The sequence below is a fragment of the Sparus aurata genome, chromosome 4 (genome assembly GCF_900880675.1).
Source record: "Sparus aurata chromosome 4, fSpaAur1.1, whole genome shotgun sequence".
Classification (NCBI taxonomy): domain Eukaryota; kingdom Metazoa; phylum Chordata; class Actinopteri; order Spariformes; family Sparidae; genus Sparus; species Sparus aurata.
Genome location: NC_044190.1, coordinates 11,199,891 through 11,226,820, shown reverse-complemented (window position 1 = coordinate 11,226,820; position 26,930 = coordinate 11,199,891). Strand labels below are relative to the sequence as shown.

The 26,930-nt window shown below is 41.1% G+C and overlaps 1 protein-coding gene across 3 annotated transcripts in view; it reads right to left on the bottom strand.

Moving 5' to 3' along the window:
- Positions 1-3,354: 3,354 nt before the first annotated feature.
- Positions 3,355-26,930, bottom strand: part of phkb (phosphorylase kinase, beta) — a 110,511-nt gene continuing 86,935 nt past the window's right edge. For 2 of the 3 annotated variants that reach the window (XM_030414092.1, XM_030414090.1), the window contains 15 exons: positions 22,726-22,809; positions 21,735-21,839; positions 19,813-19,895; positions 19,048-19,138; positions 15,062-15,120; positions 14,671-14,833; positions 13,284-13,365; positions 12,959-13,016; positions 9,713-9,803; positions 8,275-8,480; positions 7,574-7,708; positions 7,093-7,222; positions 5,670-5,777; positions 5,210-5,350; positions 3,355-5,003 (listed from right to left, as the gene is read on the bottom strand). In XM_030414092.1, coding sequence (XP_030269952.1) covers positions 4,866-5,003; positions 5,210-5,350; positions 5,670-5,777; positions 7,093-7,222; positions 7,574-7,708; positions 8,275-8,480; positions 9,713-9,803; positions 12,959-13,016; positions 13,284-13,365; positions 14,671-14,833; positions 15,062-15,120; positions 19,048-19,138; positions 19,813-19,895; positions 21,735-21,839; positions 22,726-22,809 — 1,674 coding nt within the window. In that variant the 3' untranslated portion in view covers positions 3,355-4,865. Of the gene's footprint in view, positions 5,004-5,209; positions 5,351-5,669; positions 5,778-7,092; positions 7,223-7,573; positions 7,709-8,274; positions 8,481-9,712; positions 9,804-12,484; positions 12,576-12,958; positions 13,017-13,283; positions 13,366-14,670; positions 14,834-15,061; positions 15,121-19,047; positions 19,139-19,812; positions 19,896-21,734; positions 21,840-22,725; positions 22,810-26,930 lie in introns of all 3 variants that reach the window. The other variant, XM_030414091.1, reaches the window with a different exon arrangement.

Here is a 26,930-nt window from a genome sequence, read left to right as displayed (position 1 = left end):
TACAGTGTAACCTTTGATATAAAACTGTGGCTCCTTATTAAAAATATCTCATTGCATCATTAAAGTTGATTTGATGCAGAACTTCTCTCTCTGGAGATTTCAAACAGGACAAGCTTGTATCGAGCTTTTGTTCAAACACCTTGCGGCTCCTTTCACTGCTATTTTTATTTCAGGAGCACTGAGGACACATCTGGGCTCCGATCACTTGGACCACATTCAGAGGTGTTCGGAGCCGCATGTGACCGCATTCCTTGTCAAGTGAGTGCTCACACGTCTACTGGTCCACATCGAAGAGGCACCCCACATGTTTGGCCTCTCTAGCGAATGTGAACAGCAGTTGTTTGTGAACACAATCTCTGCTGTTTGACTGACATCAACGTCAAACTAGTAATTGCCATATCCACAAACTCAAAATCAGTTACAGCTAGTTCTAAATCATTTGCGCCACCTTATAAACTCAACATTGAGTTGTAAGAAGTGTCTGTAAAAAGTGTTTGTCGCAGCATCATTGTACGAGCACCATCTGCTTCCACATGCTGCAGCTGTTCAAACACACTGTTTCAACTGATTTCACCATCACACCAGATTTATCAGAGAAGATCAGATTTTATAGGCAGTAAACACGACTTCTGTATCACCCATGGAGAGAGTTTTCAGGACGCACACCGCATGAGTTATCTCCATGTTGACAACACGCTTCCAGAGAAATGATGGTGTGCAGTGCCGGGTCTATGTGACAACACATGTAATCTAATCTGTCGTCAGATTTAATCTGATTTTACCCAACAATCAGTGCAGTTGCTTGACTCGACTTGGATTTTACTTTCCACAGTCCTGTCATTAGATACTGTAAGGCTGATCTTTGCTCTGCACACTGTGGGCTGTTCATGTCCCTCGGCTGTTCCTCTACATTCAGCCACTCAGCAGGGTCCTCTGCCAGCTCCCACCTGTTTGTTTTCCTCCTGACTGACAAGACAAAGACACTCGGGCCACTCACCTCGCCTGGCCTTTGGTCAGAAATCAACAAAGCAGTGTGAAGCGGAGGTTAAACCTGAGCAGTTGTGAGTTGAATGACGGTACATTGATCGTAGCTGGCGCAGAGGGAATTCTGTTGGTTTTATGTTTTATTTGAGGATTCGTCTATTGATCCATATCGGTGATGGATAACTACTGAATCTGTGTGCAGCAGTGGTCACCTGTCTATACATTAACCCATACAATGTATATACCACATATTGCAGAATTCAAACAGCATTAGTCATTGTGTGGAAGGACTGTAGAAGTAGAAAACAATCTATTGTAAAAAGTCATCCTGGGTGTTCTGGTTATGCACAGCAGACCGTGGATCTGAATCTGATGTACACCATTTGCATTTGGTGCATTATCTTCCATTGTATTACATCCTATGATCTATTTTCATTGAAAATGTAAAACATTATGCTATATGTATTTACACATTTTGAATTTAAAAAACTCAGACCTCATGTCTGTTCATTTCTTGAACTTTGCTGCACCCTAGTGGACTGATGAGGCATAAACTCCCACACTGCAGGACTGATGTGTTACAGTTAAAGCAACTAATCATTCATTTGATATAGAGTTCTCTGAGGAATATTATCGTGTTCATGATCAACTGATAAATTCATGTTTGGTATTTAATAGTCAGCTTAGAAGATGCTGACACAATCTACAGTTAGATACAACAACACTGATAACAAATCAGCTGCAAAAAACACATGATAGCCAACAGACACTTTGTTATAACATCTGTGGTTTATTGTCTGCTGGCAGTAAAACAAACGTACGTTGCTCCTCTCTGTTGTTGTTGCGTGTCGACTGATACACTCAGCGCTGGATAACTTGTAGAGCGTCAACAGATGGACTATCAAAATGTTACCGCAAAATAGAACCTTTTTTATACAAATCTCTGACTCAGCCTGCATCAATCCCCATGCAGAGGTACCTGAGTGATTTAGTATTGCTCTCTAAGTGGGTGAAGGATTTCTAAATAATGATCATGATCACAGCGGAAAGGCTGGAACATCCTGTATTCTATTCCAAATCAAAACACATTGGTCTGTACCCCTCATAATGTGACTCATAGAGGCTTTTTGTATAGCTCCATTTGTGACTGATTGTGGCTACAGGAGATACTGTAGCTATACTGTAGTTTACTGTTCTACAGTGTTAGTGTGGCCCTTATACCTAGTGATAGACCTATAAGGGTAAAATAGAGTAAAAAATTGTATTCCAAGGTGTGTAGATAATTAGCAACGTGAACTAAAAATAATATCAAAAACCACTTAAAGCTCTGCCAAAAAATTAAAAGTCAGTCATTATCATTTTGTGTTGCAGCAGTCTCCCAAACAAATGAAGTAGCTGGGGACTTGTTTTAAGAGTCTCATACCCAGCTCATCATTGCTCTGGGATGGTGTCTAACCCGTCTCACCGTACAAATAGCACCAAAGAGAACCAAAAAATACATGAATATGGCTCCACACACAGCGGGTCTGACCGAATTGGAAATGATTTGAAAAGACGTTATTTACAGACCTTGAAGTGACGACAGTCGAATATCGACTTCAGACATGATGCGCTTACACTTTTGGCTTAGTGCCACACTGCCACAGTCATGATTTCTCATCAAAAAAGGGGTGTAAATATCGATTTTTCAAATCAATTTGGCTTCGGCTTCCGAAAAAATTAGATTCTAGACGAGCCATACGGAGCCATTTATGTGTTTTTCCCATCTACTGCTGTTGCTTAAGAGAATGCTGCAACACTGTTTTGCTGTGAAGGTGAGCAGATGATGACTGAACGTTCAGTTTTGGGGGAACTTGTCCTTTTTGAGCTGTTGACAGAAACAAATTTCTCTTGGCTCGTATTGATGAGAAGAGATGTATTTTCACAAGACGGGCAGGATCGCCTCTCTTCAGCATGCAAGTTGATTTGCATACTCTGAGAGTGAGGCAGAGCTCATTTATCTTCTCCTCTGGCTCTCGCCCACATCTCCACCTCTCTCTGCCAGTCAGTTAGTCAGCGTTGCAGACAGCACACACAGCCTCATCTGCGAGATGCAGACTGATAAGGGGTTCGGGCAACATAAGTGGGTGTAACTGGTAGCATTCGACACAATGCCAAACACGGCCCTCAGCGCTTCAGCAGCCACGCTCCATTTCTGCTGCAATCTTGATGAAGAACAAGAGATTTTTGCTTCATGTGGAGTGAATACGATTGTTTGTCGTGTTCATGAATAAAAGCGGGGATGATGTTTCAGAAGCAGCTACATTATGCAAAGAGCACTTATTTACACATTCATAATACAGTCTGTAAAAATGACTCAGGGCGGGAATGTTCATACTCTCCATGATGACTTTATTCTGTGAAACTACAGTTGTGAGTTAAAAATACTTCTTTTGAACAACAGTAAACAACACACACACACACAAACACACACACAGTGACATGGTTGGGTAGATTCATCACAGTGTGGATATTCAGAGGCGCACGTTTTAAAATAAGTCAGAATGAGTCCATTGTCATTCTTACCTCATGTTAACAACAGGCTGTTTTGTTGCCCGCATTCAGGAAAACAGCATTTTCTAAAACGTCCTTCATCCCAGGACTTCAGATAAGAAGCAGTCATTGTCATGCAGAGCTCAACTGGGCAAAACCTCTCGGAAACTCTATTTTGTAGCCTATAACATTCAGAGAAACCATCAGGATGGTTTTAGCAAACAGCATCTATTCTCATGCAGCAGACTGTGCGTGCATAGAGGTAAGGGGACAAAGAGAGAAAGGAAAGAAAGTCAACAGTGCGACAAACACCTCACTCTGACATTTGTATAATTCACTATCGAACCCACATAAGTCAGTATGTGCAGTGGATCTCAAACCCTCTAGTGCCCAACAACACCAAGATGAAATCTGATGAAGATTCATGCTTTATACAGATTTATCAGACTGGATTTACAGCTCTTAGATCTGGTGACACATTCAGGCCTCGAGGAGCCAAATGCACCAATTTGAGAACCACATATCTCATGACACAACATGACCTTGTACTGACTAAATGCTATGTAACAGCTGTAGGTTACTGCTGGTGAGGTACAGAGTGAACAGTTACATATGAGCCCTGCTTCATTCAGCTGGGAGTTCAGTTCTTCTTCAGTATCTGACTGCCAGAATACTGACATCTAAATTAGATTTATAGACATTACCACAAATGAAAGAAAAAGCGTTGGGGAAAATATGTTTTTTTTCTTTTCTTTTTTTTTAACAGGGAATGAGACGACAACATTGATACACTCTTGTGTCTATACACTAAATATGGAGCTAAACTGAACTGAAGAAATTGTCAAATGTGTAGAGAGGTAAAGCAAGTTTCTAGGTGCTACTTAGTTAAGTTCAACTGATGAAAGTGTACGATATAAGCCGCTGGAAAAAAAGAGAAAATATGTTAATCTTTGGCGTCCAACTACTTAATTATGTGACTACGTTAGGCAGTTATGTGGCGTTTGACACGACTAGCCACCGATGCTAATAAATAACTTGAGAAAATGACTGTAACTCTATTCAAATCTTAATTTGAACACACAGCATACTGCAGCTGGGATACTGAACTCACTCTGTCAAAACAAAAACAAAGAAACGTGGCTGATGTGTTTTCAACCCATGGAGCAAACTGCACACATGCTAACCTGTGGCAGTGGAAGCTTCGGCTAACAGCTTCTACAGAGAAAAGTCCAGCAGTGCTGCTGAGAGGAGGATTGTTGAATACATGTTATGCACTCTGTAGTTCTCGCCGGACCATTTGATGACTACACTGCAGCAGGCTGGGATTAGGGCTGGAGAGCGTTGTAAGTCTAGCTAACAGAGCACGGGTCGTCCTTGCAGGGCTTCACATCCCCTTGTAGCAACTGGATCATGACAGCCTTGGTCAGGTAGCTGGAGGTGCCTCTCTTTCCCACCGGTGGTGTGTTGTAGAACGCCTCCATGTTGTCCTGGCAGAGGCGGAGATGAAACATTACTAATGATTAGATAACTAGATGTGTTTTCAAGTGCACAGAAAGGTTATTTTAGAGTTAAATGCAGGAATAAAAACACACCACATGATGAGGTCATTCTGTGGCAGACAGTCGGGCCACATTCAAATGAGAAGGTGTTAGAATATCAGTAAACCTGGCCGTCTGAAGGGAAACCACTCTACCTGTTTCTCTATGCCTTCAAAGCGGCTGCGATCCCTCTGGAAATCGTTGAAGGCTTCCTTCACCAGGCCGTCCAGATCCACCTTGTCGCTGAACTCCAGCTCCGGGTTTCTCTCCAGCAAAATGGACACCACCATCAGCAACTACTCACACGGTGGAGACGGGACAGACAGTCAGAAACTCAAAACATATTAACGGCAACAGAGTAGACTAATTATAACTTAAATCAATGGTGGGTAGATAACAGCTCGAGGTGGACTAACTAATTGTCCTCGCTGTCTGATTCTTGACAAACTGCAGAGCTGGAACAGAGATTTCTGACTGACGCATCGAGGAGCAGAGTCAATGTCACGTTGAGTACAAATCTATACACACATAATTTGATTTAATTTCACTCCATGTGTTTTGATTTCTCTCTCTGTGCACTGCGGTGATGTTGGGAGTGGGTTTGGGTTTGTTTACCTCCACTATGATCTGTCTGTACTCGGGGAGGACGATGTTCTTCAGCGTGTCCTCCACCAGCAGGGAGAAGTTCATCTCATACATGGTCATGTCAGAAAGTGTCGGTTGCTAAAGAGAGGCAGAAATAAAAACTGTTACCTCCCTCCTCCTCACTAACAACGTGTCCATCATGTTACCTGCAGTAGTTTGTAAAAACGAGTCAGCGTTGGTGCCGTTAGCTGAAGGCGCTCGCTTTCCAAGCAGATTATGAGAGACGTATGAAAAATAAAGTTGTCAAAACATGCAGATTTGTAAGTTATTTGGCAAATCTCACTTGCCAAACAGCACTCAGAAAACAACAGAACACAGGTTATGTGTGTTCACTTTCACACATAGTTCGACCTCTGAAATAAAACGGAATGATTTGTCAGTGGATTTGAAATACATATTTGTCGTGATTGGTCATTTTATAAAGGAGCAGGAACAGAATTTTGGGGGGCAGCCAAAAATACAAATAAATACACGTTTCCCTCTTACCTGTAGTGTTATTTCTCCATCTTGATTGTTTTGGTGTGCGTTACAAAGGTTTGGAGATATCGGCATTCGTCACACACTGCACAGTGTAATGGCGCTGGACAGCACTCAGCTTGTGGTGCTCAAAGTGGCAAACAGTGGCAGGTTCAGTTAGATTGAGAGAAAATAGCTCCTACAATACACTGAGCTGTAGCTCAGCAGGCCGAGCAGTTTGTCTAGTAATTGGGAGGGAAGGTCGCTGGTTCAAATCCCAGCTCCCCCCAGCTGCATGTCAAAGTGTCCTTGAGCAAGATACTGAACCCTAAATTGCTCCTGATGAGCAGTCGGCATCTTGCAAAGCAGCCTCAGCCATCAGTGTGTGTGTGCACACTATTTAAATAATAGATATCTTTAAGTGACACATGAGTAATGAACAGCCAGGCAACAGGCCGACAATTTTGACCTGTCATAGATCAGAAACATGTGTTATTAATAACATGATGGAGATGGGGATGAAGCAGTGCTTTCAGATACAGTCCAAGATAGTCAGGACTGCGTCACAGTGAGCCAGGACACACAACACAGTGACCCTGAAGACGAAGCAGCTGAATGGGATTCAGCCATCATTCATTTTCTCACTGACACCCGTCATTTTCCTACTGTGACATCTCAAGAGGCAGTAGATGTGAACACCATTATGATGTTACTCATAACTGACTCTGATAATAGTAAATTATATCTTTGCTGATGATAAATTATTAGACAAACAGCCACTGTGCTGATTTTCTTTCTTGACCTACACATAGAAAGACCAACTTCTCTCAGACAGATGTTGCTATCGCCTACAGTAAAGCTGTTTGTAAAGCGATACACAGTGTCACATTCAACCAGCATTCGTCCTGCAGCAGTGTCAGGTGAAGTGGGTACGTACCTGTGGCAGGTGAGTCCCAGCCACCACGATACCGTTCGGGGTCCTCTCCAGGATCTGCCACACACGATCGTAAAAGCCCAGAGGGGTCCTGTTCAGAGAGCCGTCGATCTGACGCCTGTTCAGCCAAGACCTGGGAAAAACAACACACACAAAACAAGTGACAATGTTGAACTGAGTTTTTTACGCTGGGGAAATCATACAGCAGCTTCTGAGCTGGAGGAAATTGTCTACGAGTCAAAGTGTTTTAGATCAGATGAGATAAGATAAAACTTTAATAACTGCCGTTGGGATATTTGGTTGTGGCAGATAATAGGATATGCATGTAGACAAGACAGAAGATAAAATAATTAAAACTAAAAAAGATTAAACAACAAGTAAAGGCGTGAAGATAAAGACACAGCATCTTCAAAGCTGGACTGATTACGGGATGAGAAGACGTTGGTAATGTTTCTGACAGTGTGAGTGTGTTCTTGACGAGTACCTGGCATGGTGCTGTGGCTGCAGGACGTCCAGCAGGAGCTGCTTGATGTCGCTGGGGGACAGCTGGTGGATGTCCTGCGGCGGCATGTCTCCTGCACGGATCTTCAGCTCGTGCTTCATGGCCTGGACGATCCACCTGGAGATCCACGGTGCACACAAACAGTGTAAACCACTGAATTTAACCCTACACAGCTCACATGGGGTGGTCGCTTTGTTCAGAATTATCTCCTGTTTTCACAACTGTTTCATAGTTCCAGGTTTCTAAGAGCTAAATGCAACTTTTACAGTCAATATGTAACAAAATAAAACTGAAACAAACACTTGATTTGTTTTTCTTACGAGGCTGACGGAACAGAACTGGTAGTTTAAAATGCCTTGTATAAAATAAGCTCGCAACATCTCTTCCAGCATTGTGTTTTGATTTTTCCGACAGTATTCTCACACAAAAAATGTCTAGAGAAATTTATTTATCCATTTCATGGTTGAGCGGTTCATTCGGAGCGAAACCAGCTTCAGAAATATCAAGTCTCGTTTATATGGAAACGTTAACAACAAGGAGTTCCCTGCTGTTTTTGAGGGCTAACAGAAAACTTCAGCCTGAACTGCTGCTCATATTTATTTATTGATTCTTCTTTGTTTGAGTGGCCTGAACACCAGCGAAGGGAAATTACAGCCAGGAGTACTTTACTGCATCCGTCCTACCCGACTCTGATCTTGAGCATGCCACTGAACAGCTCCGGGTTGTTGGAGATGATCCAGCCGATATGTATGACCAGCTCCTGCTGAAGGACGGCCTCCTGCTCTCCACCTTGAGCCAAGCACTTGCTGTAGATGATGCCTTGGATCACCCCTGGCGACAGTGGATTGGAGATCACCTCCTCCTCTTGCCCGAATTGGCCGATGGTCACCTGGTGATGACGGGCATTAGCACACATGGACGCACACGGGGGGAAAGGAGTGTACAGTGAACCGACACATAGTTCAAAAGTTTCCCTGGAGTGCAGGAGAATAGTTGTGCATAATGTATCTATAAGCTTTTTGTGCACGTGTATCAAAGTGTCCACATGTCTAGACTGACATGTGCACACGGCTCTTCCTCCAAGGTGCAATTGCTACAAGTATCTTTGTTCCATCACTGTAAAATTGTTCTCATCTCTCGGAGCCACATAAAAGTGAGGAGGAAAAAATTACAGATCTGAAGATTACTCTTTCGCATTTTGTCTCTTCTGAAAGCCATTTCATATAAATTACACCTCGGCAGTCTTCCTGATGAGAGGACACGCTTTTATCCTCGCCTCTAGCTGATGAAACCCAGCACTTTGAAGATGGATCATTCATCCCCACATCCAAACCAAGTCTAGCTGTGCAAAGATTGGCCCGGAGATGAAAATGTTTGGAATTTTGAATTCAGGGGGAATGCACAGTTACATTTTTAATATTCGACAGAGGGGATAATAGAAACGAGGGTCGGGATTTTCTTAAATGGGGCGGTGCCTCTTATTTCTTCCAGCCGAGCTGTTGTTGTAACCAGGAGAACACAGTCGTCTCAAATCTTAAATCAGCTTTTCCAATCATGTCGAGAGGAGCATTCCCTCCGGTAAGCAATCTATATGCAGATTCACACCTTGAGCTACTTCAGCATAATGAAATGCCTAAAACTGTTCAGAAGGGTAAAAATGAGGCGAGGAGAAGAGGCTAATCTCTGAATAACACTTGACAGGACATGATGCGCCGAGACTCATCCAGCGTAAGGGAGTGGCATCAGACAAATCTGCGGGTCACAGTGTAATAGACCGGCACATGCAGTGTGTCTAGACATGTGGACACGCCACACATTGAGAGTTTCAAGTCACACGCTGGCAGCATGGCTACTAATACGACTAACACACGCACACAAAAATGAAGTTGAGCACACAAAAATGAAGTTGAGCTGCGATGGGGAATGTGAGCATGCAACTAGCCTAATTCATTCCCATAGGATGACAGCATGAGGAGCTGCTAGTTATGTATTTCAAATGAATTTCTTCCAAACAGTGAACATTAAAATGATTGTCCTGACATGCCATTTTCCAGGACATAACCAACAGAGGGGATTATTACGCTCAACTTCTCAGGCCCTGCTAACTGTGTGATCACTTACCTGCTTGCCATGCACTAAAACACTAGTAATACTGGGGGCAAGGCTGTCCACTAGCTTAGTTAACAGACTGGCAGCAAGACGGACAACAGACCTAGTGGATGAAAAGACACAAGAACAGTCTTTACAGATAACAACTGACAGCTAGGACAGCTTTGACTTTTTTGGTCATTTTTACTACAAAGCTTCCAATTCCTGAGCTTGACTGGAGAACGTATCATACGCTGTACATCAGCGGCTCCCAAATGGTGTGCCGTGGGGTTCAGGTACAACCAAAGATGATTATTGCAATAAACAACTAAAACAAATAATGTCATTTTAATGTACTATATCAGTACATTGTACATATTGATTTCCAAATACAGAAGCAAATTCTATACCCTAATAATATCCTTGAATATCCCAAAAATGAAAATGTATGGAATGATCAGACAACATGTGTTAAATAGGCTGTTTGACGTGGATTTGAATACAGATGTGCTTGAAGTTTTGGCTTGCCCTGTGGTGTGCCTTGGACACAAAATGTATAAAAAAAACACTGCTGTATGTGATATTCAGCTTATAATCAAATTAAATGTATTACCTGATAAGACATGCAGCTTGTGGAGAATCTGTACTGTAAGCAGTTGCCAAACATGGTACTCAAATATCTAACTCAGTAATATTGGAAATGCACAATGATTAAAAATTATTTTTAAAAAAGCAAGAATTTGTCCCCGAGCTTCATTGCTAGTTGCTTCTGTAAGGCTTACCAATTATTTTTTAGAATCAAAAGTGCCAACAAATTAAAAGTAAACCTCAATGAAGATGTAAAAAATAGCAAAACATGTCTGTCCCTGTCTGCATGATTTTAATTAGATTTTGTTTCTAGAAGCCCAGACAAAGGCTTGTCTTTGTAGAAAATATTTTAATGTTCACTCATTTGTCAGTTCACTAGAGAGTCACTGCAGCCTTCAGACTGCCTCCTCTTGCCTGCAGGAATCCTATGAGGACGGAAGCAGCACATGTGAACGCTGGTTATCTGTACATGGTAGCCCACAAGCAGGGTTGCTATAGACACACACATGGAGTCAAAGCCATCCTCACAGAAGCAGGGAACAAATGTAATTATTTCATTAACGCGGTTATGAATACAATCAGCTTAAACACAACCTCCTCTATTATATGCTGAGAACAACTCACATTTGGCATGTGTGAGTGAGTGTGTGAGTGAGTGTGTGAGTGAGTTGTTCAGTTCTTAAACCTGCTGAAATACAAAAGCACAGCTTGAGCACAGAGCCTTAATGTTTAGAAGCCATGATACGGTGTCAGTCCACTTATGCTTTGTTGGGGAACCTATTTCAAGCTTCACTTCCTGGCGAATGTTAGGTAAATGAGAAACTAAATTGAACTGAGTATTGGTGCTTTCTCCCATCAAGTTGTAAACCAGCCTCCAGGCTTTTGTTACTTACTGGTATATTCAAACTGCTCTATGCTTCAATCCTATCAATTAATAAAACAGCATATAATAAAAGTTGTCATGTCAGTTAAAGGTCCACTTTGCAAGATTGTTGATTATTGAGTCTCGTTCCCAAACTCGTCAAACTGGCCACCAACCCAAAGCGTCAGTGTTTGACGAGTTGGGAACAAGACTCAATAATCAACTCTCCAACAAATTGAACGTTTAATCTGTCGCAAATTCAAATCATGGACACAGAAAACAGCGACCACTAGAGAAGGGGACAAAAGCTCACATGTAACAGTCACCAACAGTGTTTGGTAAAATCTTTGTGAGTCAGGCCAGCAGTACACCACAAACAAAACTAAATTTTAGCAGCTTTGTGAACAAAAAGAACAATGTCTTGTCGGCCAGGAATGATGGACAATGGCTCACCAGATAAATCTGTAGTTTCACATTTTATGCTACTTTCCCGTATTTATGACTAGGTCTGTAGTGAGTGTAAAGGTATTTACAGCACCCTCTCCGACAGCCAAAACATATTTCATTTGGAGCATACAGCCAGCCTTATTGCAGAGGGTGATGACAGCAGAAACAAGGGTCCAGCCTCTGTGATGGTTAATGGAGAGAAAGCAAACGCTGACAACAAGCTCCTGTACACATCGTAGCTGCTAGCTTGACCTAGCTGGCTCTGCACTGTGTGAGGGTTAGCCCCTGTAGTAGGCTAAACTTGGTGCTTTATCCAGAAGTAGCTTTAGTCGGCTAACATTTTAGCAAGATGCTAAGATGCTACCCTGCCACTCCATTACACCACCAGTTACCAGTTAAGTATTACGTGATAAGTTAAAATTCATTTTTGAAGACCTATTTGATAGCAACACTTTGGGACTAGCATAAGCTTTTGACAAAATCCTGATTACAGAGTGCGGTCAGTTGGAACTGCTCTTTACAAAGTAGCAGCTGTTTTTGTTGAAGTTTTCCATTCATTAAACTGGTATTTATTTTCAAAAGAATTGTATTTTGAGCATTAACAAAGTATTTTAATTATTTAGTTGAACTCTTACCGGATATGTAGGCTACGCTACATACTTAGCTTGAGTCTACAAACCAATCACCAATCAATCACGTGCAGTCATGGAAGAGTAGAAATGCCTGACACAAATCTAAAGAGAGAATATGACTAATTCTTCTCCTTGACTTTCTAAAAGCCGTGGTTCTGAAGAATCACACAGTTCATATGGCTGAAGCTCACACAGCTCTCAAACTAGACAGCTAGCTAGCCAGCAAACTGGCAGCAAACATGCGGCGTCTTGAGTCCATCGCTGCCCAAACATTACCTGTTTCCCATTCACCAGTATAGTGGTGATGTGAGGAGCTATAGAGCTGGCGAACTTCTTGAGAATGACGGCAGCGTGTCGCACTGCCAGCCTACAGTTCGTCCAGGTTTAATGTAAGTTATTTTAAAGCGTCAAGACGAGGGAAGATATTTTGAGGACAACAAATGGGGACACAACAGGTATGGAGACAAGACATTTGATTAACGGAACGTCTCGGACAATTTTCCAACATAAAACCAAACCACTACATCATTCATAAAGAGAAATAATTAATTATGACTAACAAGATCACTGGTAAACAAAACAAAAAGCAAAATCCTCATTTTAAAAAGGCTCACTGGACTTAGTCTTTAGGTTTTTGAGATCTGGACACTTTTGGTAATCTCTACTTCTATATATTTGCGAAAAGAAAATGATGACAACAGACTGGAAGGCTGCAGACAGTGTGTGTGTATGTGTGTGAGAATATCAGACCAAAGCTTTCTGCTGCCAGCTCTTCTATAGATTCTTTCCAGCTCATCCATCATGTTTTCTGCAATCACAAATAATATTTTTGGGCTCAGGCATCAGAAAAACATCAGAAAAACACATACAGTCATACACGATTATATCCTCATCCTCTGTAGATCAGAACTGCCAAAATTTAGCTGTACATTTATTTACTACACATTCAAAAACAAGAAAAATGGATGGATAACAATGTTAACCAAGCAGCTAACTGGTCAGACTTGTGACATGATCACAGTCTGCTGTTCTGTTTCAGAATAACTTGTTTAACGTGTGCACAGTGAGTTTTTACCATCTCTGGAGAGGTAGTCTGGTCCCTCTCTCTTGAGAAGGATGCCTGCAAGCTGAGCCTGACTGGCCAAACAGTTGGAGTCCTGGGCAATGACACACACACATGCACGCACACACACACACACACACACACACACACACACACACACACACACACACACACACACACACACACACACACACAAATGAGAGGAAAAGTCATGAATACAAACACAAGTAATTACACACTGTTTACTCTATCAGCTACAATTTTACCCACTCACAGTCAGCACAAACTAGCCCTATTTAAACTATTATTGTTACATCAATTTTGTTTTTTTGCAATTTTGTTATTTTGGTTATAATGGGAATGTTTTTAAAGTATTACCTTGTTTAAATTTGATGGCAGCCCAAATGTGCCCAAAATACAGAGAAGAAAGAGGCATATTTTAGGATGTCAGAGGAAGATTGGGGTAAATTATGTATTGTTTGAAATGTTCCTAAAAGTAAAATGGTCATTATGTTTGGTAGCTTTGATGTGACCATTAGTGTAATGAATTAAAAATAGGCCAAATTGACCAAAGAGACTTCACAGCGCTGTGAAGAGTGTGAGAGAGAGTACATCTACAGACAGACTGACAGAGTAGATGGCCACATTTATTAAAAAAGAGTTTAAATATCATGAGACAAATTAGTCAAAACACCAAAGTCTGATGTCTGCAGCTTTTAGACTTTGAGTCTGACTCCTGTCATAATATGTGGAACATAGAGCCAACAAATCATGATGGTTCAGTGTTGTTTTTCTAACACAGACGATCACTTGAAAGCTCAATAAAAAGGCTATTAAAAGTCTGCAGACTTGAGCTAATGGCACCCAAAATCTGGACTCCAGCCAACATGTTTGATCGTATTTATACGATGATGATACATAATAAAACAGGAGACAGGTGGCCAGGTGAGAACACAGTTCATGGAGGCCATCTTGCACACAAATAATGAGGCAAACCTTTCATATGAGGAGGCAGGCTGCTGTTAGATGTGAACAGAAAGCTGTGGTTGTGTTAATTACTAAGTTTTGAGTAATGTGAAGGCTTCTGTATTTAACTTACTTTAACTCACATTTAAATGATTAACAAATGTTGAATGTGAGTAAAATCCAATCGGCTCAGTTTTCTGTGAAGGTTACAGTGTGCTGTTGTGAATAAACTTATAAGTGAATGAGCTCCAGGTCGGAGGCGTTGTGCGTGCTCGTCTGTCTCTTCACCTTGGAGCAGAGATTTATGTGTTTTCCTCAAATTGATTTTTCTACTTTACTACATTTCTAATTCTATTAAAAAGAATCCATTTCATTGGCGGTTATCCTCAATATGAATGTGTGGGCTATTTTCCCTTAAAGCCAATCAACTCACATGGAACTTCTGGATGATCTCATTGGTGGGCTTGTGCAGCCACTCCTCCACGCTGATCTCTGGCTGCTGCTCCAGGTCGGAGGCGTTGGGCGTGCTCGTCTGTCTCTTCACCTTGGAGTGTTTAGGCAGCTCCAGCTCCTCAAAGCTCTTAAACTCTGGGATCCTACGTACACAAACACACATTTCACAATCACAAGTCATATTTGCGTATAGACAGTAGATCCATGTGCAGGTCTTGCACTGCTAGTTTTTCGCATTTCAAACATTTGAAATTTGAAACAACAAACTGTAAATGCTGGTACCTTTCATTGATATTTGACATACCCTGCCAACAGACAAACTTACCAGGAGCTTGGACAAAGCAAATATACAGACAAGAGGAAGCTCTTACTCGGCCTCGTTGACACGCAGGAAGTCCAACTGCTCCACCACTGCTCCAGATATCAGGGTCTAGAAGAAATAAAATGACACATTAAATGATCTGGAGATTTATGATTCTGCCACTGTAACAGAAGAGATTGCCCACCTATATTTATTCAGTGTGTATGTCTGTGGGGAAATGGTATCTGAAGGCAAGCTCAGGAGCACGAACAAGAAAAATCAGACAGAGAGGCATAAATCCTCAAGAGGATTTGTCAGGGTTTGTCAGGTGAATCAGTATACAAAACAACTGTTTGAATAATGCAGTTCATAACAAGTTACACATGGAGTGGCGAGATGTGAACTAAGTTCACTGTTTCATATTTTACAAATATGTACAGGCACAGTAACAAGTAAGTGTGGAACACAGTAAAAGTTTGAGTATTCTAAAGCGCAGCAGTGTAGGAGTAAAGAGCGCAGTTCAGTACCACTTGCTCCTGTGGTCTACATGTGATATTAGCCATTCCAACTGAAGTCAACTCCAAAACAAAAATACGAGGCGTAGGAGAGGAGCAATCCTGATCCCCATAACAATGAGATGATGAAGAGGAGAAGTGTTTCAAAGCTGTAGGAGATAGCTGTGAAGTGAATAGCAAATAGGCGAGGGAGGGAAGAACTTTAAAGGAGGGGGAAAAAAAAGATTATGTGAGGAAGTCTCTGCTGAACACCACAAACACACAGAGAGAGAAGTTTGAGTTGGAAGAGCTGTGCCAAGTTTGACAAAGCCGTTGATTTAAAGTTACCAATGTGAAATCATTCAGATTCTACCTTGGCCTTATTTCCTTGTTTCTGCCATCATGAGGATTTAGTGTGTTCAAATTACTGCAGTCAAAATGAAACTATTATTAAATTATCTGCAGTAATGTGTTTGTTTACAGCTCATCATAAATTCATGAAAACTGCTGTGAGCATTTCAGTGAGTTAAAGTTATGCTTAAGCAGTGTCTCCAGTTATGAGATGTACAAATATGACTTGTTAATGTTCAGTAAGAATTCTATGCGCAAGTTTTACTCTTGTCAACTTATTTTTGACCACTTAAGGGCATTTAAATAAAGCTGTACACACCACACAGACATATTTTGACCTCTGAAGTGGATATGAGACACTTCTTAGGTAACAGTTTGTTATTAACTTATTAGCAGGTTCAGAAAGAAGAAAAAATCTGCATTTATTTGAGGCCTTTTGTGTCTACCTGGTGAATCTAAGTACCATGTTCAATTTTCCTTTTAGCTCTATATTTGGTCTCCTCCAGCCCCCGACATAAATATTTAACTCTTTAGCTGCTAAATGTTCCACTATGTTCAACATTTCATCTCTAACTTTGTGTGTCTGCCTTTTGGTGCTGGGCAGGTAGTGGTGCAGCGTGGTTTAAAAGCTTTGAGATGAAAAAGACAAAGCTGCCTGCCGCTGCTGGAAGTGAGGTCGATCTTTTAACTCCTCTTTTGATTTTACAGCCCATTGCTGTAATAGATACTAAAATGCTCTGTAAAGCTGAGAGGAACTGCAGAGTGGCATGATTGTAATAATAATAATTCTTTGTAGTTTTGCCAATATAAATGACACATTTCACATCATATGTTATCATGTGACTAACTGCTAACATCAAAATTTTGATTATGCTAGCTTTATGGTGTGTTTTCATGCCCCCCCCCCCCATTGAAAGCAATGATCTTGATAAAACTAAATGAAGCAACAATCTAGCAAATGAGACCCATTATAATGTGAATTTTTTTCCTTAATATTTTGTGGTGTTCTTCATGTACAGCTGACCATTTTTCCTCCTTTGGAAAATGTTGGGAGACTTTGGACTGTCTACTGAGGACACACCGACAATGGACCCTGTGTGACCCCTCCTTAGTAATACAGCTGAACTTGGTAGGCTGGTTTTCTTTACGTCTGTGAATCATGTTTGTTTTGATTCATGCCCTCATGTCATAAATAAGGGATCATCCAGTAATGTAGAATGACTCATTAATATACATTGGCAACGGCTGTTGATTCAGGTTTGTTGCCTTGACAGCAGGCCAACGGATACATTAGAGGGATCAACCTCCAATCTATCAATTCACCATTTATTATTCCCTTACCATCAATTCAATGTATTTTTAACAAGCCACAAAAGGCTTCAACCCAACAGTTTCCAATTCCTTTTTAAAACCACCATGGCTCAATTCAGTTTCACCTTTCCCAGGCAAACAAAAACAGTGTGCCTCACAAATTGATTGTGACAGACCAAGGTCAAAACATAGGTAAACACTGGTATTGCTATTGGATAAAGAAGGGACCACAGATTAAGGGCTAGGAAACCTCTGTGTTTTTCCCAATGAGCGAGATGACCCCCTGCAACACGATTAATTAACATTTGTATTATTAAGCCATTGTTTATATCAGAGGCAGCTGTAATATCCGTTGTAACTGAGCCAACAGGAGAGACCAGGTGGAACATTTTACCCCTTTACAATATGCAAACAATCCAAAGTGTGGTAATACTAAATGGCAACATGGATTCACTCATCTACTTGTATGGATTTGAATTGTAACAATGTCATGACTCAACACCACTGAGCCTCTCGATAAATGACTGACCAGTGAAGTCTATGGCTGCGCCTTGTTTTGCTCATCATATAAGAGAGAAAGATGAGATCTACCATAAACATGGTGAACACATTAGGAAAAACCATGCCTGAATGTAATTCTGACGACCAAATAATTTTAAAATATACAAGAAATATGATGTCCACAGGCCATATTCACATGATGGCCATTTTCCTCTGATATTACGGGTGAGAAGCTCAAATGTTGGTAGAAAGTTATGCTGCAGTACTCCAAGTTGCAACTCAATATAAATGCAATATGGATAAGATCAGGCCATATTTCAAGGTACAACTACATAATTGATAACCTACAAACTTCCTTTAGACAACAGCTAACTTTGGCATCCAACCACTTCCTAGCTAATATATAGAAAAGGTATACATTCATTCTAAAATATCACGTGTTGGACACATTTATTTTGGCCTCCAAGTAAAATGCACTGGATGTAATCTAACAGTTATGTTAGCTAGGAAGTGTTTATATGCTAATGTTAGCTTATAGGTTGTCAAATGCATTGTTGTACCTTAGAATATGGCCTGATGTCTCTCCAGACTTTCACTATTCGTCATCTTTTCAGTAGTTTGTCAATTGGCAGGTGAAACAATTTGTCCGATTCTCTGTTTGTACAACTTGCAAGCTAGAACACAGCAGCATAACATCATCCTTGCATTCAAGCTTACCACCCTGAGTACGATGTCAGAGGACAATGGTTGCCATGTGTCTCTATTGCATGATATATTCATTACTGAATCTATTAGCTGAATCACTGTTAAAAAGTACAACATTTATTGGTGAAACACATATTCTGAGTTGGTCAAGTCTGCAGTACAATACTTGTACTGGTGCGACTGTCCCACCTGAGCTGGTATTTTCTGCTACTTGACAACTACTAAAGTGGACAAATAGTCTTGCTTCGATCACTTGACTAAGGCATGATTACTATCATAAAAACAATCAGTAAAACTAAAGTCTGTTGTTAAGAGAAGGCTTCAAAGCGCTAGATCTGTACTTATTTATGTCCTGTAGGTTGTACAGCACTATTTTCAATATTTTTGATTTTGAACAACTTTGTTTGTTATAAATTACAGGGAGTCTGTGCAAGGCAAAATTTTTCAAAATCTATCTAAATCATATTTATCCATTGCTCTTACTGCCTAATTCACTTGGATTTTGTGGAGATTTTGGGCCAAGGTTGTATTTTTCATTTTTCTAAAATGCTGTTATCATGTAAAAGTTGCACTTTCCTTTGTGTGCATTTGTAACGATTAACTAAGTGTTGATCGTTAGATGTTGCACCCCTAGAGAGTGATTAAGAACGAGCAGTGAAATAATCATTACAAGATTTCGATCAAATCCACAAACCTGAAGTCTGTCCACATGAACTTTGACCCCTCCGATGTTGCCCTTCTTGAAAGAGGCCAGCATGTCCAATACTGGGTTGAAGCGGCTCCCTCTAGTGAGACAAAGGTTAGACAAGTTAGAATTACTCAATTTGGTGGATTTCTTCCCGACAATAGATTGAATCTGTTCAATTCTAAGTCGAAACATTTGTGTTTGGCATTAATATCCAAACAAAACACATGTATTAAATCAAACATTAGTATGTCATCCACACCCTCATTGCTTTATTCTGCCTGCTGGTGCCTTCTGTATAGGTCATTGTTCGATCAATAGCAACCTTACCACTATTGACTTGCTTCTAAGGGAGCCCATTGACTCATCCCATATGCTGCAGTGAGGCTGTTTAAGTGTTTGTAGCACACTTAACATATGGCTTTCTGGATAATGGTCAATACTGCTGTAATCACCCCACCAGCCAGGCTATAGTGATACAAATGAGAAACATTATCACCCAATCAGCAAGCAAACACAGTTGCACCTTGCTGCTATAAACGGAAATAGTACACGTAGAACGAAAGAGAGGGAGGGAGACAGAAATGTTGGCTTAAAAAAAATCCACTGTGACTGTCAAGACATTTTGTTGCAAGCTTGAGCCAGTATCAGGAACAGAAAGAGAGAGATAGAGAGTGATTCATAGATAGGAGAACGAGGAACTATGGGAGAAGCTGTCAGAAGACAGGAAGACAGAAAAAAGACAAAAGAGCTTTTATTGAGTGTGTATATTACTTGATGTTATCCTCGCGGATGAGAACCAGGAAGAGAGGACGTCCCTGCATCTTCCAGCACTGTTTGATGAACTGCAGGGCGTTCTGCGCACACACACAAAGACACACACAGACACACACACACACACACCATTTCGTGTTGGTATGGTTATGGTGCTGGTTCAAAGATTTTGGTTTCCACTGTTTTAGAGTAGAAACTGAATCATTCTCTTTCTTCAGCCTCGAGCTCCCAGCCTTCAACCTTTTCAACCATCGAAATCAGAAAAGATTGAATTGTAAAGTTTTCTATTATGAAGATGAATTATATTACAAATATAGACTACACTGAAATGTAACAATACTGCAGTTTTTCACAGTCGGTGGAATTTAAATGATTTCAAATTGAAAGGAGGCCTGTTATGCCTTTTTTCCTGTCCTTCGCTGTGTTGTGCATGTGAAAGTTTTTGAAAGTTAAAAAGGTCAAAGTCAACACAGTCAGACGCTCCTCTCCCACAGGAAACACTGCCCCTGAAAAGCCTCATCAGTCGTCTCGTCTTTAATTCTGTTTCACCATAATTAACTGCATAGTTTATGCCTAGCAGCTAGTTTGGCACGTAAATATTGATTAAGCACAGCGGCTGCTGGGTCAGTGTGTGTTTTTGCTGACCAATCAGAGGAGACTGGGTATTCACCTGTATCATACCACAACAAAAGGTCTCTGGCAGGAAAACAACTATGGCTTTCATGATGAAATGGTACACAATTAAGACTTCTCAGTCAGAAGGACACTCAGTAGCAGCTCAGATGTTTTGTTGAAATGGTTATGACTCGATTCTTTGAATGAAATACAAGCTGTACTTTTGTTTGCCTCCAAACTCAATCGTCAATCAATAAATCTAATGGTTGAATTGAGTCAGCACTCACAGCATGTTGGGTTTATATCCAACAGAGTACCATTACTTATCTTTCAGCACTGCCACTTTTTATTGAAAGTACTGAAAGTAAATATGATGTATTTATTATAAGCGTAGGGGGGGATAATAAAGTTCCCTACTTTATTCCTTTAGAGGAGGCAAACCTCTAAAGCTCCATTGTGAGGTAGAGTAATATACGAGGTTCATTCAGCTGGAAAACTGCTGGTTAAGCACTTGGACTGCTGTTTATTGTGGTAACATTTCGATAACACCTGTACATGAACTGCTTTTAGTATTATGGATGAATTATTTGCACTCTACCTAATATTTGTGTGCACAACTTGTGTCTCAAATACTACACAAACAGAAAAGTAAAGCTGCTAACTAAAATCAACTGGCTCTTCAGAGTGAAAATCCATCACAAAATGGTTCTTTTCGGTACCAGAAATGGTTCTCCAAAGTTGTGTACTTTAAAGAACCATTTTTAAAATAGTTCTTTGATGACCCAGCTTTTGTGCAGAATAAATGGATCTTTGACCATTTAAAATCAAAATAATTGTGGGCATGTTGCAAAAGAAGTAGGTGAACATAGTTGACAATGGTTTGACATTTCTTTTAACTTCAATTCTTTCAATTACAAACAAGGTATTAAATCTTTAGCATTATATAGTAGGATTAGTTAAAGTGAGCAATAGGAAACAAAAACCTGTTGTGTTGTCTTTGTGTACATGATGTTAAATACTATTTAGGCACTAGATCAATGACAGAACAATACAAAATAGCTGAGTTTAGGATGAGTAAGTATCACTACTGGTATTGGGTATCCTATTACTCCAGTATGTGTCCTTTCTGTGGCATCTTTTAAAATGAGTTTGCAATCAAACCAAAGCAGCTAATATCCTGTCCTTTTCACAAATGTCAGGCTGCATGTCTCTGGGTCAGACAAAGTGAATATATCTCAGTTATTAAGTCGACAAGCAGATTCAGAGTCACAGCAGAGGTAAGATCCAAAAGTGTGACCTGGACTTACCTTAATGTCATCAATCAGCAGCATAACATCTTGGGACAAGTAAAAGTCACTCAGATCAAACACTATTGGGTAGCACACCACCGTCTTGCCCAGGATACGATAAATCTGCAGGGAGACACACACGCACACGTACACACACACACACACACACACACACACACACACACACACACACACACACACACACACACACAAACTATTGCATTAGAAGACGGATGGCTTGCAAGTAGCCACGTATACATTATTCTGGGCAGTGTATAAAACAACCCATCAATCCTAAGATAGAGGGGACACACAAGAAGCTACACAACCACTCCTGATAACACACAGCCACACAGTACATACACACAGCTGGTATAAAGCTCCGTCTCACACACAGATTGTAACAGGGCCACACACACACCCGTACAGACACACTGATGATGATAATGCCCTCTGGCATTCTGCCATTTCCGCCATAAATGTTCCATTATAATATTGTCTTAGCAATGCGTTGGGAGCCTTGATTCATTTGTTTGGCAATGTCTTTGTTTGAGAAAGCTGCTATAGCTCAACTTATTCGGTCGTGGTCTGACCTTCATTTGCGAAAAACTGCAAACAACATCGGAAAGAAATATCCGCACACACACGCATACACAAGAACCGAACAAACACACACTTCCACAGGCATGGACACACACAAAGACTGCCTGACAGCAGCTTTGCATATTAAAATGTGATAAGTCCCGAGAATAAGCAAAATCTATTCAGCATTCACTGATGCATACTGTATAACTGAAGAGGAGAAAACTTTTGGAACTGAATGTCTCTGTGGTGAGATTTTAAGCTGCACTCGGCTTCTGGGAGCTCTGGGAAATGAATGTAGATCAATGTACGGGCAGTGTGTTCAGTATTCACCTCTGACCTGTGCAGCTGGGCAACATGGAGCGTACATACCATGTGTGTGCACATGTACCGCTATGTACACGTGTGTAGGTGTATTTGCAGATACCTTGCAGGTCCCGATGCAGCCGACGGGCCGCTCCGGACGCCCACTCAACCCCAGTTTCTTATTGATGGCAAGGAAACGATATGCCTGCAGAGAGACACACACACGTATTCATATGTACACATGAATAAATAATCTTGTCAGTAATCACAACATTCACACTGCACGTGATTTGAATGCTAGCATTCCAGCTGTAAGGGAATTTTCCGACATTTCTCTGTGATTGTATCTGTGTTGCTTTGGGAGCAAAAATATCACATTTGATTTTAAATGTCACACTGCACAGTGCCATTCCATATCGTAATGAAAGTGCGAGTCCATCATCTGCCAGTCCCACTGAGACGTTTCTGTTGTTGCAACTCATAAACTGAAATTACCACCATATGGCAGAACCACCTACTGATATTAGCCCTGCGTAAAGTTATGAGACATGGTGATAACGAAAGGTCCCTGCGCTGCCATCAGCAGCATGCTTAGTGGACCCGAGCACACCCATGGGCACCAGAGCTGATAACACTGTTGTACTGAGATGCAGAGGCCCATAAGAAGACACACTGAGACCTGGCTGAGCCCTCATTAGAATAAATTAATCGCTGCATGCTGATTGATGAGCCACTTAGCATATTATACATATGGAGGAGTATATTTATATGCTAAAGTTACCTGTTGTGCTTTAGTTTTGATTCTACATATGCAGTTTTCACTGTTACAACAGTGGCAGCGTTACCAACAACAATGGGCCTTTTTCTACTTACAGGTAAATAAAGAACAGCAGGTTTCTCATTTCTAGCCGACATCAGGTGATTCTGTTGCTAACAGATTTATTGAGCTGTAGCTGGCTTGCTAATTAACTCTATCCACATGACTGTTTAAAATTTCATCTCAAGCTGACTTTATGTATGTTTCCAGCTGACTTGAAATAGACACTTTTCACAGCAGACATTCCACTTGTCAAAGCAGGTAAAGCACAGACGGATTTCTGGACAGACTTAACCATTGTTCTGCTAAACGCTGATAAGTAAGTAGCAATTTTGTTTCCAAGCAGAGAATATACCACAACCAAGAAACAAAACAGTGAGCCAACAATATGCCAGACGTATTACAGCAATCTGTCATGTTTACAATTGTCTTGGTTTGAAAAGGCCACAAAAAGGACAACACACAACTTTTATTGGAAATTTCTGTTCCTGAATTCCTGATACTTCCTGATAATGGTAATTTTGTCTTATTTACTGTGTCTTCAAAGGATCTTCGTCAATTCGAGTAATGGTCCTGGAGAGTTCTGGATGGGAGGGTTTAAAGAGGAGCAATTATGGGAAATATAGGATGTAGCATTTTTGGAGTGTGACCCATGGAGTAAAAGTCATATCTCCATTCTTCGAACATTTCTGTTATAATCTATCTCTTGTAAGTCACCCAACATTATGGGAGTGCAACGTTGCAATACATCTCTGGAGTACCCACTTGACAGGTTAAAATATCTACCAGCTAAATCTTTTTCTTGCATGATTGATTGACCCACAGTACATGGCCTGGTTTCTGGAGAAGTGAAACTGAAGTGACATTGGTAAAATTACTCATTCGTTCCTTAAAAAGATGTCTCAAATAATCTTGTTTTCGCCTTGGGTACAGGACCACACTTTCCACTCAATAAAATGCTCTGATCCTACTATCACCACTATCACTATAGATTGAAGGAGGGAAGACGTCCTTTATTTTGAGCCATGTTGAAGGTGGTTTATACCTGTCCAATGCATAATCTTCCCACACTGTTATTCCATCCTACGCAGAGGTCCTGTGGTTTAACAGAGCCATAAGTCATGTCTCCTGACTCAGCCTGCTCCCACGGTCTCAAGATGAAAACACTGAGTCAAGTCAGGCTTCAAGTATAAAGCACCTTTATGAGCTGGAAAATGTTAACATCAGCAGTGCAGGACGTCCAGCGTACAGAGGCTGGGAGGGGAGCTTGACATTAATGCTCGACTCCGACGGGGTTTGGCTTGAGAAGATGCGTTTGGAGCAGCTGAGGTCAAGTTTCAAACGTTATTGGTGGACTGTAATTCTGTGGTGTCAGTCAAGGTGCAAATAAGTTTAATCCCCTGGAGGTTCAGGTAGGTTTTTGAAGCGGATGCAGCTCAAACTCTAACTCAAGCTCAAGCCAACCACATGGCTTTACTTGAGGTCCTTGGCACTAATTGTGGCATTAGAGATACTGGTGCACAGTTATCCAGGTATAAAGAGCAAGACAGATAAACAGAAATCTTTGTTTCTGCAGGTGCTGCTGTGATTACCCAGCAGTTACATCAAAGGGCTCCCCAGCTTGTCAAAACAAAGCAGAGGGAAAGGTCACGGCCTCCTCCCTCAGTCACATCTGAAATGCATTCATAACAGAAGAGCTGCAGCCTATCACTTCCCTGAGCAGACCTTTAATGCTTCAGATAAAAGCTTCTTACCGCTGTGTCGCCTGCTGTTAAAATGCATTAATTCAGAGATGCAAAGAGAATGAAGATGGACATCGATTTCTCTGCTCTGTTTGCTGGGACACACTTACATGCTGTGTGTGTGCGTGAGAGAGAGAGAGAGAGGGATGAAGCGTTTGCTCGGTTACATGTGTGAATTACATTTCTTAATGTGTCTGGTTGAGTGTGAAACCAGGGTGCTTATTCCGTTTGTGACAGCCCATAAATTCTAAATTTAAATACCTCCCAATCTGTCCTATCATGAAACAGCATCAGTACACCCACACACTCAAGCAGAACCGCAGGAAATCTGCCTATCAAGCCCTCCGTGCCGCATTCTTCCACCTCAAACCATCTGCAATTCGTAACGTCAACCAAAAGGTGGTGCTCTGCCACTCCCGTGCACTCCCTCAGCAGTTCGAGAAGGCTGAGCTGAGCACAACAGGAAGATGCGCTGGTCGGACCAATTAAAACAAATACACTTAAAGAAGAAAGGAAACAGTCTTTATATAAAAGGCGAGAAATGTTAATGGAGGATTAAGTGGCGTTGCAAATCGCTGCCCTAACAGGCGAGGATGAGACCTGGAGGAGAATAAAGCCACGGGAGGCTGGAGGAACCTCTGCACCCAACACTTCCTGTGTGCAGAATACCAATGAAGAACGACAACAGACAGGCAGCCTATCAAAGCATCCTTTCATTGCCTCACATTTCCACTGACCGCAGCACAAGCAGCAAGCCTGACAGGTGGGATCATAAAAAGCTGTATTTTACACTTCTGCAGAGGCTACAAGGTGTTAGAATGAACTATTTACTGACGAACGGTCGCAAAACTTTTAATTCACTATAGGGACATTTCTCATTTTCATAGGCGCTCGGGCAGGAGTAGGTTCCTGCACATTTTTATAGCTGCTACTGCCCCAAAAGTGTAAATATAAATGCTGGAATAAAAAAAAAGTGCATAACAGATTTACGTTTACAGCAGGTGCTGTCATCCAGAGGGACTTACAGTAAGCTTGCAGGGAGGAGTTCAGCATGTTGCCACATAGCTAAATATGATACTGTGTGGGCCTATTGAGTTTAGGATTAAACTTTCTGGTTGTGAAAAGTTTCTGTAACCACTGGTTTGCCCCATAAAATGTCTTTAAAGGGTTTGGGAGCATTTGTTAATGTTTCACTCAAGAATATACTGAAATCCTCACATGTACAGCACATTAAACAAGCTGTTGGTTAGAGATATTGTTCTTCTTGTGAAGTAATCCCCTACTGGCATGACTTCTAAAATCTTTGTGCTAAAATCTTTTAGTACAAAATATCCTCAGACAGCGTTTCCATGCTGAGCTGTGGTGGAGGGACATTAATACAAAAAAAGAATTTTGCATCAAAGCGATTAAGATACTTGTCTGATTTAAATCTGCCTGCTTTCAGCTGCTGCTAAATTTGTAACTGCATCTTTATACCACAAGGATGGAAGATTTTGACCCTCATCGTTGTACTCACACTAGGAAGGGACCAGCCAGTATGAAGAGTAGAAAACTATTACAGCAACCAATAAAAATCATGATCCTATTCGTGTCCATTTAAGACTGTTGGACATGACAACATTTACTCAACGTTTCTTTGAGGGATTTTAGAAATGTAGATAGTCATATGGGTAACACACATACATACAAAAGAAACTTCAGTTTTACAGAAACTATCTCAAACATCTTCAACTAATTGTAGCAAAATGCCCCACAACTGTGATGATC